This window comes from Harpegnathos saltator, unplaced genomic scaffold (assembly GCF_003227715.2).
Source record: "Harpegnathos saltator strain DR-91 unplaced genomic scaffold, Hsal_v8.6 scaffold83, whole genome shotgun sequence".
NCBI classification, from domain to species: Eukaryota; Metazoa; Arthropoda; class Insecta; order Hymenoptera; family Formicidae; genus Harpegnathos; species Harpegnathos saltator.
The window spans coordinates 716,300-729,135 of NW_020230682.1; the positions used below are offsets into that span (position 1 = coordinate 716,300).

Here is a 12,836-nt window from a genome sequence, read left to right on the forward strand (position 1 = left end):
TTCGGCTTGCGATCGCGCACGCTTCGAGCTCTCCTCTCCTTCTCCGTCCTTCGGTCTCTCCCTCTCCTCTCGCCGTCGTCCTCGCGCGCAGGCTCGGCCGGTAAAACAGTACAGGATCGTCTCGAATTACCTCGTCTCCCAGCCTGGCCGCTCTTCCCGTCCGCTCCGGAAAATCTTCTTTGACAATGTCATCGACGTTCGGGATGTGCGAGACGCCCGGCTGCAACGCCGTCGCGAGCCTGCAGTGTCCGACTTGCCTGAAGATCGGCATTCAGGGCTCGTACTTCTGCAGTCAAGTGAGACACGTTAGCTATGTGCTTTAGGTTAAGTGCCCTCTCGCTTCGCTCTCTATCTTCAGCTCGTTTCTTTTGTCTCATTATTAATATTCATGGCGCACGTTAAGCGCCGTTGATGATGCTGATGTCATGCGATACGTTTCTTGCTTTGCGATAATGTTCACTTTTGTTTTGTCTTGTCAACGCACGTTGCACATATGTTCCCATTTGTCAGAAGATTAGCCAGTTGATGCAGCATTCGATTTCTTTGATTCTAGGATTGCTTCAAGGGAAGCTGGAAGACGCACAAAGTCATTCATCAGTTAGCAAGTAAGTTTCTGCCATGTGACACCACTCATCTTTATTTCTGCAAGTTGTTATGATTGTGTATAATCGCGTGTTTTTGTAATCAGAAGGGGAAAATGGCAGTAAAGTCTCAAACACATTCAATCCCTGGCCGAATTACAATTATACTGGGAAATTGCGGCCACATAAGAAAGAGCAACGCAGGGAGGTTCCCGAGAATATTAATCGGCCAGACTATGCTTTGCATTCAGCTGGGGTGCCACTTAGTGAACAAGCTGTGAGAGGTTCAGGACAGATAAAGGTTCTCAATGATGAAGAGATCGAAGGCATGAGAGTGGCTTGCAAGGTATTCCGCGGGTATTCTGCTGTACTTTTATCACTGAACACGCTTATATTCTCCATATCTCTCTCACACATGAATTTTTCATTCTGATCCTGAATTAAATCTAGATTAATTTGCATAGCTTGGCCGAGAAGTACTAGATGAAGCCGCAAAGACATGCGATATCGGTGTTACAACGGCTGAAATTGACAGAATAGTGCACGAGGCTTGCATCGAGAGGGACTGTTATCCATCACCACTAAATTATTATCAGTTCCCTGCCAGCTGTTGCACCTCTGTCAACGAAGTGATTTGTCACGGCATACCCGATACTCGACCACTGCAAGACGGCGACATCTGTAACGGTATGCTGCTGATCGGAGAGTATTATGACAGCCTTACAACATACGCATTCTAATGATCGTTTCTATTCAGTCGACGTCACGGTGTACCACAACGGCTTCCACGGGGATCTGAACGAGACTTTCTTAGTGGGTAACGTTAAGCCGGAGGTGAAGAAGTTGGTGGAAGTGACGTATGAATGTCTGTCCAAGGCCATCGGCATTGTGAAACCCGGTGGAAAGTACAGGGAGATCGGCAATGTCATACAGAAGCACGCACAGGCGCACGGATTCAGCGTGGTGCGTAGTTACTGTGGCCATGGGATTCATCGTTTATTCCACACCGCGCCGAATGTGCCGCACTATGCCAGTGAGTACTTCTTCTCGTTCGACAATTTGTGTGTGGAAAAAAAACAGCATTTCGTCGATGAGATTTGATCAAACGATTTAATAACAGTAATGAGGAAAACGTTAAATAAACCACTCTCGATCGTGCATCATCAAGAGAGCCTCGAGTTGATTGCAACATTCTTTCTTTCTTTCTTTCTCTCTCTCTCTCTCACGTTGTCAAGAGAGCTCTGTCCATTTACGAGTAAATAAATAAGTAAGCAATGAATACAAAAATGATGAAAATTTGTAGAAAACAAAGCAGTGGGCGTTATGAAACCCGGGCACTGCTTCACGATCGAGCCAATGATATCCCAGGGAACATGGAAGGACGAAACGTGGCCCGACAATTGGACTGCTGTTACTTCGGACGGTCAGTGGTCCGCGCAATTTGAGCATACGCTTTTAGTAACAGAGACAGGTTGTGACATTCTAACGAAGCGCCGCACAAACGACGGAAGGCCGTGGTTCATGGATCGTTTGTAGTAGCGTTTCCTCTCTTGATCCTCCCCCGCGGCGTATAATCTACGCAGAGATTCGCGCAAATCTCGCTAGGAATTCGACGTAAGTTGCTCTATACAGTGTAGAATCTGAATGTGTGTGATTAAACGTCAGAACCAAGTCGCAGACGCCGTAGAACCGAAGACAGTGTACATACATTCGCATGATGAGGATTCTCTCCCCGCACCCTCTTCTTCTCAAGTCACCCCGATCAGATTGTGAGACGCAGTTCCAACACTGCTATCGCGGAAATGCGATCGAGAAAGTAAACACACGCGGTGTAAAGTTTTTATATACAGACCTCCTTGAACCTCGTCGAACCTCTCTCTCTCTCTCTCTCTCTCTCTCTCTCTCTCTCTCTCTCTCTCTCTCTCTCTCTCTCTCTCTCTCTCTCTCTCTCTCTCTCTCTCTCTCTCTCTCTCTCTCTCTCTCTCTCTCTCTCTCTCTCTCTCTCTCTCTCTCTCTCTCTCTCTCTCTCTCTCTCTCTCTCTCTCTCTCTCTCTCTCTCTCTCTCACTCACTCACTCACTCACTCACTCACTCACTCACTCACTCACTCACTCACTCACTCACTCACTCACTCACTCACTCACTCACTCACTCTCTCTCTCTCTCTCTCTCTCTCTCTCTCTCTCTCTCTCTCTCTCTCTCTCTCTCTCTCTCTCTCTCTCTCTCTCGAGCTGTTCCCCGGACTGGCTTTTATACGAATTTTTTAACCGACACGACGATCCTTTCTTCCGTGTGCGACGAAATTCCTTGAGTGTACAAATGAAACGTAGAGCAACCGTGTACATACTCGCGCGTTATACATTCTTTTCGCAACGCGTGTGACTTGCTTCTGAAGTTCCGTTGCACACCTCAGCCGTATCCTGTGTGCCCGGATTCCGTGTACAGACACAGGATACGGTTGGAAAATATGAAAACTCCCCCCCTCTCGTCGTCACTGTGTTCCACAAGTCGCGTCGTCGAGTTACTCCGAATTTTATAGAAACATACATTACGTGCATTTGCCGACATCGCGTCCATATGCAGAGACTGCCGGGTCCCCTCAGAGTCGAAGGGCGAGTTACGCTAGAGCTCGGTATGAGCAAGCTGCACCGAGATACGCCGCAATCTGTATGTAAAACGTGAAGGTTCGCGTGTTCAAATTACTAATAACTTATCCTGATGATCACTATTGTACATACGATATGGTAGCTTATCAGTCGGTCATGTGCGAATATTTGAAATAAAGAGAGTGAAATTCTACAGGCGAGAGAGAGCAGCCATTTCTCCGACGCTCGTCCTCCATCTCGACGTGTCGAATAAATAAATATATATATATATATATATATATATCAGCGTCTACCAAATAAATAACATTGTGTGCAAGCGACAACGCGATGCATTACCGTTGTCTCCCTCTCTGGCAGTTGTCGGTGATCTTATTGCCTACCGATGCGCAGCACGCGCCTCCTCATTCTCTAGTCTTTGACCGCAGGCGGCTGCCGAACTCGACGTGAGGGTCGTCGTCGTGAGGCGCGGCTTGTCCAGCGAACGAAGCGGCAGACTCCTGCGACCCCTCGCCCTCCCCGTCTTCACCCTCATATTCGTACTCCACGTCCGCGTTGTCCTTCCTTATGTCGCTCAGCTGGTCGTCGCTCGCGTACTCGTCCTCCTCAGGTACCGTTATTTGCAGAGGTAACTTCTCGTCGCTCGGCGCGCTCTTGTAGCCTTGCTTGCGACGTTGCTGCTGATTCTTCTGATGCTTATTGTGCTGGTTGTATCTTTGCAGCTGCTCGCCATCGGTCCACGTCTGCTGGCCCGCGTTGTCGTCGTTCTTGTGATTGGGCGGCATTGACTCGTCGCTTTGCATGTCCTGCCACTGTTGCTGTTGCTGTTGCTGCCGCTTTCGCAGCTGGCCCATCAGGCGACTGTTGACATTGCCCGCGGCAGCCAACGCGGCCAGCTTCTCGGCGGCGTCCCTGTTAGGTAGCGTCGTGTAGAATTTTGTCGCTATCGCACCGCCGATGTTGCCCGGTTTCCTCGAGTACGGCGTCGGGCTTCTTGGAGGACTCGTTGCCTCGTACTCGATGTTGTTCTCGGACTGTTCCACTCCATCGACAGGGTACGCGAGTTCCTCGCTCGCGCGCACGTCGTTCTGCTTGCGAGCGTCCACCGAAGACTCCGGGTCGAGGTTGTAGTCCGCCGTCACACTCCCCGAGGCGTAATCTTGGTCGAGCAGGATTTGCTGTTGCTGTTGCTGCTGCTGTAGCTGTTGCTGCAGCTGGTTAGCTTGCTCGTCGTAATTGAAGGAATGCATCTGCGGTTGGGAGAAGCTCGTTATCCCGTCCGGTTGGAGAATTTGGTCAAGTTGCTGCTGAAGGATGTGTTGTTGATCTGGTAACGAGAAGAGTACAACTTCTTTCTGGCGTCATCGCTTCATTGCTGAGCTTATCAAGAAGGAAATACGACTGGCCATCGGAGTCGGTGCATCGGCACCTTCCAACGACCAACTATGACTATAGAAACTTGTAAAAAAGATCAGATAGCGTTTGACACCAAGCGACAGCTTGGTGACTGTCGCTCTGGTCCAAGCAGTCTAAAAGCATCGCGATTTCCTTCTTGCCGTCCACTCATACGTACAGGGATCTATCTAGATCGTCATGGATCCCTCACCTGGTGTGTATTGTTCCGCGAATTTGTGCGGGAAGCTGTTGAGCAGATCGTAGAGCTGCGTTGCCGACAACGGTGGCCCAGCCGGTGCTGGGTGGCCCACGTGGAGTTCGGGGATCTGCTGCTGCGCCACGGTGTACGGTGTCTGAACGGCAGTGGCGGGGAAGCCGACGTGCAGGGAACTGTGAAGGTTCGTCTGCATCGGCACACTCGACTGGCCGAACTGCACCACGTTCGGTCCCACGACAGCCGCGTTGCCATTTACCGGGTGGTTGACGAACAGCTCGCTGGAGTGCGGATGAGGATTCATGATGGTCGAGTAGAGTCTGGTCACGTCGAGGTCCTGAGGCTGGAGGGTCACCGACTGCACAGCGGCCTGGTGATCCTTCAGAACCACCGCGTCATTGCTCTCCGTCACCTCGTACTGATGCTGAGGCGTGCTTGGACTCGTCGCTGGCCTCTGCAGCGACAGACTGTTGTCGATCGCGGCCAACCCAACGTTGGAATCTGTGCGAGAATCGTGGGACTCTGCTTGTACCCTCGTGAACCTCGATTGCGAGCCAACCCGCGAGTGACCATCTCGTTTCTCCTCCTTCCCGTGTTAAAAATAAGGAAGAGGACACAGGCAGGGTTGGGAGAGTTATTCTTTTCAGTTCGACACCTCGTTACTCGTCGCTCATATTGAAAAATTGAAAAATTTGGATATCAAGATCTAGTCAAAACTAAAATATCAAGGTATGCAAATATGAAAATATGTATTATTAATATCAGTGGAAGAAGAACACGCGTTACCGTTATCACGTTTCAAGAAGCAAAGAAGCGTTAAGACTTTCTCTGCTTTCATCAGATTCTGAAGACCTCTTTTTACGATCCACTACCTTCCATCTAATGTACATGTGCAACATTACGATGAAAGTGACAACAATGTTCGTTACCGTTAGCCAGAAAATGTAATTGCGTTACCGTTGCTGACGAAAAAAAAAAAGAACTTCACTGAGATCCTTATTGAAAAAAGCAACTCGTGACGGTAACATGTTGTATGTTCAGTGAGCTCTAGTGAGTTTCTATTACTATCAAAGCCCAACGTCTTCTTCTGAGGAGAACTTCAACTCAGATGAAGGTTTAATCGGGCGTGACGGAAACAAATATAGTCCAATCTTTATCTATCCGTCTCCTTGGAAGCTTGCGCGCTTGCTTCCCAACCTTGCCACCTCGCAACAGGAGGAGATAATGATCGCTCGCTCGCTCGGTTGGTGCCTCTAACTCAACGTAACGGAAGCGTAAACTTTACTTTGCGCTGTGGTGTGATAATTAAGATCAGCGGGGTACGGGCGGCGATCAGCGATCTCTTTCTGATCCACTGGCGAGTTGTAAGGCTTATCGGCCGGGCTTAGGTTCGGCGCTGGGATCGTGTGGATGGGTCCTTTGTCGTCGTCGATACCTCCTCGATGGGTGGCCGGCAACACCACCAGCTCCGGCCGGTACTCCGGACTGTACTCCGGCACCTTGTTCACCGAGTGGAACTCCTTGAGCGGAACGCGTTGCGGCAGCACCGCGCGATTGTTGTTCAAGGTCGCGCGCATCGGGATCTGGTTTTTCCAGCTGGCTGGCAAGACGTTGTACACAGGCCGGCGGGGCCTGAAATCGAAAATGAGATTATGTCCCAGATGATGCGACGTGACGCAAGATGACGAAGGGGAACATCTCGCCCATTGGAGGCCTCACCTGTAGTTGACGTGCTTGTAGGGTACTCTCTGATGGGGAAAATTAGCGCCGATGTGGATGGTGTTGCCCATGGATATTCTGTGGCCGATGGGCCGTGGTTTCTTCAGGACCACCGCGTACAACGGTGGTAACGGCCTCCTGACCTTGCTCTTCGCATCGGAAAGGCAGATGCAGACGGCGAGGAGCCAGCAGAGCCAACTGATTGCCTGCGATTTTACCATCATGCGGAATCATCGTATTGGCTTTTTTCTGTTAATTCATTCGGGAGATCTTGAAGAAAACGCAAGGACGAGGCGGATCTTTTCTTTCTTTCAACTGGATTCACACAAGAGCGGACGTTCAACTCGAATTTCAAGTGTATTCTTCATGTATATAAGTTTACCGTTTCAATCGATCAGGGCGATCGAGATTCGTTTTATTGTCGAATGAAAATATTCCACGAGTCATAACGGAAGATTTATTCCACACGAGCGACAAGTCGCTCGAATTAGAATGACTCAGCCGTCTCTCTGCTTTTCAAGGAATTTTACTCGAAGAAACTCCGAGAACAGCCGGTCAGCCATTATAAATATCACATATAGTTCTGTATGCTGTATACGTTGGATCCATCAGGATTGCCAATTGTCCAGATTTTATTAGGTCATTAAATATGAAAAGTCTGATTTCCTCAAGTACTAAGTTTGATGTCTCTGACATTTCACGATTCTTGATTTTTCTTTTCCCGAAGATACTCCATCACTCTTTCAAACGCATGTTTTGCTTTGTGATTATCTTTCGAATTGTTTATATCATAGTAATTTTTGTGCAACCATGGATAAGTCAAGAATTCGTGTTTTTATTTCGAATTACTTTCGAACAAGAGTTCCGTCATGGAACTAATGCAGCACAGACAACTCGAAACATCGACAAAGTGTTTGGTGAAGATGTGGCTGATGAGCGTACAGTACGTCGATGATTCGAGAAGTCTCGTTTTGGCGATTTCAATCTTGAGAATGAGCCATGTGGGCGACCTGAGACCAAGGTGGATGATAATAAACTGAAAGCTGTAGTAGAAGCGGACATATTTCAAACTACGCGTGAATCAGCGGCAAGGTTCAACGTTACTCCAACATTATTCCAACAATATTGGGCCATTTGGAAGAAATCGGCGAGGTAAAGAAGCTGGATAGATGGGTTCTGCATGAATCAAACGCGCGTCAGAAGAGAAGTCGAAAATTCAGCAAAAAAAGCTAGTGCTATCTGTTTGGCGATTCGACGCTGGTATCATCCACTACAGCTTCATGAAACCTGGTCAATCGATTACAGCGGATGTCTATTGTAACCAACTGAACGAAATAATGAGGATGCTTGCGATTAAATAGACGAGATTGATCAATAGAGACAGGCCAGTCCTCTTGCGAGACAACGCTCGACCACTCATCGACTTGCGAACTCTCTCTGTCACCCACCGTATTCATCGGATCTTGCACCGCTAACTAACTAACCTAACTACACCACTTCTTCCAGGCACTGGACCACTTCTTGCGAGGAAAAATATTCGATTCTCCACAAGCTGCGAAAGACGCTTTCCGCGATTTCATCGCCACCCGCTCTCTTCAGGCTTCTTCGCTACTGGCGTAAAGAAGCTATCGTTAAGATGGCAAAACTGTGTCGGTAGTTTAGGCGCACACTTTGATTAATTGTACTGCCAGTTTGAGATACAATCATAGGCGGCGCCCGAACTATTCACGCGCATGGGCCATATTTATTATATCCCATACATAGCACACTTTATCTCAAGGACGTCCGACAGACATCATTCTGGAATACTGCAATATCTTAGGGATATACAAATGTCCGCTGTTTTAGATCCTACAGATATCCTACGAATATCCTTTTTAGTAACTTTAGTTCCTTTCTAGAAACTTTTAATTTCCAAAAATTATTACCAAAAGAGATATTTGTAGAATATCTGTGGGATCTAAAACAACGGGCATTTGTATGTCCCCAGGATATTATTGTAGGACGTCCTTAGGATAACGTGTGTTGTGTGGGATATTATGTATCATTTTGTCGTTCATTTTAATGCTTCGAACCGTTGCGCTTTGTTCCTGGGAGAAATGAACTATGAAGATAGAATTTAAAATTAATTGCAGAAATTTGATTATATAAAAATAACTTTATATAAAAAAGCCGAAAACTTAGACAGAATAAGATAGCATAATTGTGTTAAAATTTTCTAAAATTTCAGGATGGGCCTGGACCCACTCAGTCAGGCCCACCTTTGGCGCCGCCGCTGGATATAATAAAGCAACTTTTGATCTGAAATCGAACATTTCATATATTCAATGACATAATAATGTCCAACTGGTGTCAAAAATATCCATTGACACCATTTCTCAAGCTACGTTTTCCCAGCCTTTTCTCAAAGGCCCTCAAAGGACATTTTTCAGCTGGCTCCGGGACCGACCTGGAGACATTTCCCGCTGGGCTACAGATTTCACAAGATGCCGCCGCTTCGCCTAAGAAGCTCGCTTCACGTCACGACTCAGCGTCTGAGCGTCCGCGGAAAAGGACGCTTTCGAGTCAACCTACTAGCGTTTTACGGTCGCGGTCGCGCGCGAGTCGATTCGGCGGCGGTCTTACGGGACTCGAGAACGCGCGGCCGGAGGGAGCGAGCGCGGAACAGGAAGTCGAAAGTCACGAGCGGATTTACAGTACCGCATATTGACACGTCGGCCGTTCCTGCGGGCCATATCGCGCGTGCGACGTCCTCGTCAACGGGCATCAAACGCGAGAGCCGCCGCGCCGGCGGGCCGGGCCGGGCCGAGCAAGGAAGCCGGCGATGTCGTATCGCTCTCGATGGTGGGACGAGCGAAAAGTGGCACGCTGTGCCACATCGCTCGCCGCTCGGGAAAAGCGCGATAGCCTGACTGGCTGTCCGCGGCCGGAGTAGGAAGCGAGGTCGCGGAGGAAATGATCGTTCGAGCCGAGGATTAGAAAACGTTTGGCCGCGGGCGCCCTCGTCCTTGAACCTGACCGGTGAAACCTAACGCGGCGGCTAAGTGGACTGAGACGCGCACGGAATCCCGAGGCGGCCATTTCGCCGCCTTGCCGAGGAGAGAACCGTAATCGCCTTGCCCGAAAACCCCCTCGCCGCGAGACCTGGTGGTGAATCGCCGTTACCTCGGCGTGCGACTCGCCGCGCGACCTTGCCGGGTCGATTCATCATCATCACCGCGGCGCGACGCGGCGGGCGCAAAATTCACCGGCGGCGCCATTGACCATCGACGGAGATGCTCAGTGGCATTGATAGTCGGTTCTATCCTGAATTTTATCCGTGTCCTTGTATCCTTATATACTTGTACCGCTATAAATCGCATTTCTCCCTCACGGGGAGCCGCGACTCGCAACTGCCAGGAATGTTGCGGGAGAGCGCGCGAGACCCGGAAGAGAGATGCTCGTGCGTGCACTTTCGACGAACGCGATCGGTCTAATGGCTCGTGTGCTTCTTACCTTCATGGCGACCTGCGCACCTGCGACGCACGAAACCGCACCGGTCCCGGTTGCTGCCGCTCTCAAATACGCGTCCGGAAGAGCGGGCTGCCGCGACGTGTGAGGAGGCCAAAGCGAGGATCAAAGCGCGCGCGCCCGCTGATTGACCATCGGTCTCGGAGCACGAGGCCTTCTGCGCGCAATTAGGTCATTGTCCTTCATTTATACCCCCGGTGTGCCGGCGAATGTATCATCGGAGAGACTGAAACCGGCCTCCTACCCGGCGCGCACCTGCCTCGGCACGCCGGCAGCCATCGCGAAAACGGACTACGGATCATCCTCGCGCGCACGAGTCTACTCTTCATCAGCGCTCGACTGACGTCCGACGACTCCGTTTTATTTACGTGATCACGCTGCGTTACACATCGCACGGCCACATCGAGAGCGCTTATCGCGAAGAATTCGACTTTCCTCGCGGATCGCTGAGTGATGAGGCTGCGATAAGTCGAGACGAGCGCAGCGGACAATGCGCGGCGCCGAAGAGACCCTCGGTGTTTTGGGTAAACGGGAGCTGACGATTGACGGCACACGGACCGGTGTAACGACATTCGGCGGCGAGCTTACGGCAATGTTAATTAACAATAAATTAATAATAAGTAACGATAAATTAAGGGGGGAATTATGCGCGGAACAGGCCGTTTTCAAGGCTATTTTTACAAGGGAATTTTTTTCAACAGAAACGGTAGGATTAATGGACTTGAAATTTTCACAGTGTATTCATCAATGTTCAAGGTATAAAATAAATTTGTTACTATTAGAGATGTGCGAATCAAGAATTTTTATGTCGAATCGAATCGAATCCCATTTTTTAAATTCAAATCGAATCGAATGATTAAAAAATTTAACATGACTATTAAACATACAAATAATGATGGAAGATTTTAATATGAAAGGGATGATTGATATTGTAATATCAATAATATATATATTTAATATATATTATATTATTATAGTAAATATATATATTTAAATATTTAAAGTAATTTATAATTAAATTATTAATTATAAGTTAAGTTAATTACAAGTTAAGGGTTCAAACATACAGGCCTAGATGGCCCGTTTTGTAGCTGATGCACGCAAACGATAATGTATTTCATTCCTATTCGAATAGTTCGCACATCTCTAATTACTATCTACATGGAAAATACACATAAAATTTTAAACTCGTTTATCTGGAAACACCATTTTCTTAAACTGTCGACACGATTGCGCGGAAACTACTGAACCGAATAAATTGAAATTTTTACACAATATACAGTAGACGTGTAATTTTCGCCCCTTACCTTGAACACAATTATATTTTACTTTATTAATTTTTTTCAAACATGATTGCAAGTTGAAAAAAGTTTCATTTTCGATACTTTTTTTTTACATAGTCATTATTTTTCCAAACTTGGATTCGCTGCCTCCATTTTGGCACTGGCTATAATGGCAACCGTATATTTTCAAAATTTTTCTCAGTTTTTGGTTTCGGAGCAGTGAAAGGCTCGGAATTATGTTGACAGCAAATATAGAGCTCGCAAACGGATGACTGCATTTTTATCTGTAATTACAAATTGGATCGGTTCTTGTGATTCAATAACATTTATTTTATACTTTGAACATTAATGAATACACTGTGAAAATTTCAAGTCCATTGATCTTACCGTTTCTGTTGAAAAAATTCGTAAAAATAGCTTTGAAAACGGCCTTCCGCGTGTAATTTGAATTTAATGATGAAGCCACCGCTGTAACGAGGTCGCTGACTGAGCGACCTCGGTAATAAACCGAGACGCTGCGCGCAATTAGAAAATTCGAATCAGCTAGTTGAGCAAAAAGTTGGAGTCTTTGATCCTTTGTATCCTCAATTAATTCACCCGAGACCTTATTAAATTTTTCAGTGATTATCCAGACAATACAAGAACGTCCTCAGGATGACCCTGAATATATCCAGGGTAACCTCAGGGATATTTAATTGTTACTGTAAAAATTACAAATACAAAAGAAAAAAGCATCCGATGCATTAATAGTCCGATTTCTTTTAGAATTAAAAGACAAAAATTCCAAGAGATTAAAATTTAAAACGATTCCAGAACTTTTTCGTTGCTAAAAACGAAACTGGACTGTTAGTGTATCCAATTTGCCAACTTCGACTTGGAATCGAGTCAAGTCCTTATAATTCGAATAGAAAAAAAACTCGATGCAATTCGGAATCGGCAAATTCAATACATTATGTTCTTTCTTTCTCCTTTAGACGCTCAAAGAATATATCCTGTCAAGTCCTCAGGACGTCCGGTGGGATATTCTGGATGTCCTAGAAGCTAGCATTCAGTTATTTTCTCTTCCTCAGGCAATGTTCCTTCCGGATATCCTCAGGATTTCCAAAGGATATTGTGCTATCTGGATAAATAACTTTTGGCGTATCATAAACACATAAGGAGCAGGAAAATTAATTTGATAACAATGTAATGATTAAATTTTAAAGCGGTGCTTGCAAGTACCGACAGGAAGGTAGAGCTCGGGACGCTGAAAAACATGAGCGGTACCGACAGGATATAAAGGGCTAAGGCCGTCGTGCCGAGAGGAAAGCGTTTCTTCCAGTTCGCGCAAGAATCCAGTTCGGGATGAAGCGCCGTTACGACGTCTTAGCAGCGTCCACCGCTGGCTCCTCGTTGGGATGCCGGCAGGAAAGCATCGCAACGAGATCGACAATTTCGTTCTCTCGCTGCGTCTATTCCCAGACAGAGCGGATCGCGCACAAGGAGAACCGGCTCTCTCTCTCTCGCGCGCGCGCGATCATCACGCTATCCGC

The 12,836-nt window shown here is 47.4% G+C and overlaps 2 protein-coding genes across 5 annotated transcripts; one reads left to right on the forward strand and one right to left on the reverse strand.

The window, feature by feature from the left end:
- The first annotated feature begins 86 nt into the window (after positions 1 to 86).
- On the forward strand, positions 87 to 2,275 carry LOC105184155 (methionine aminopeptidase 1). The gene is made up of 6 exons (XM_011142742.3): positions 87 to 296; positions 554 to 605; positions 689 to 927; positions 1,046 to 1,268; positions 1,339 to 1,614; positions 1,885 to 2,275. Exons 1-6 carry the CDS (start codon positions 186 to 188, stop codon positions 2,115 to 2,117), a joined length of 1,134 nt encoding a protein of 377 aa, XP_011141044.1. The 5' UTR covers positions 87 to 185; the 3' UTR covers positions 2,118 to 2,275.
- A 1,278-nt stretch (positions 2,276 to 3,553) lies between these two features.
- Positions 3,554 to 10,688, reverse strand: LOC105184154 (uncharacterized). Of its 4 annotated transcripts, none has more exons than XM_011142741.2 (5): positions 10,007 to 10,688; positions 6,512 to 6,717; positions 6,078 to 6,424; positions 4,790 to 5,293; positions 3,554 to 4,510 (listed from the first exon to the last, which is right to left on the reverse strand). In XM_011142741.2, exons 1-5 carry the CDS (start codon positions 10,010 to 10,012, stop codon positions 3,588 to 3,590), a joined length of 1,986 nt encoding a protein of 661 aa, XP_011141043.1. In that variant the 5' UTR covers positions 10,013 to 10,688; the 3' UTR covers positions 3,554 to 3,587. The 4 variants fall into 4 exon arrangements, with proteins under 4 accessions (XP_011141043.1, XP_025162863.1, XP_025162865.1 ...); XM_025307078.1 differs by lacking the exon at positions 10,007 to 10,688 and adding an exon at positions 7,996 to 8,276; XM_025307080.1 differs by lacking the exon at positions 10,007 to 10,688 and adding an exon at positions 6,894 to 7,264.
- Positions 10,689 to 12,836: the final 2,148 nt, after the last annotated feature.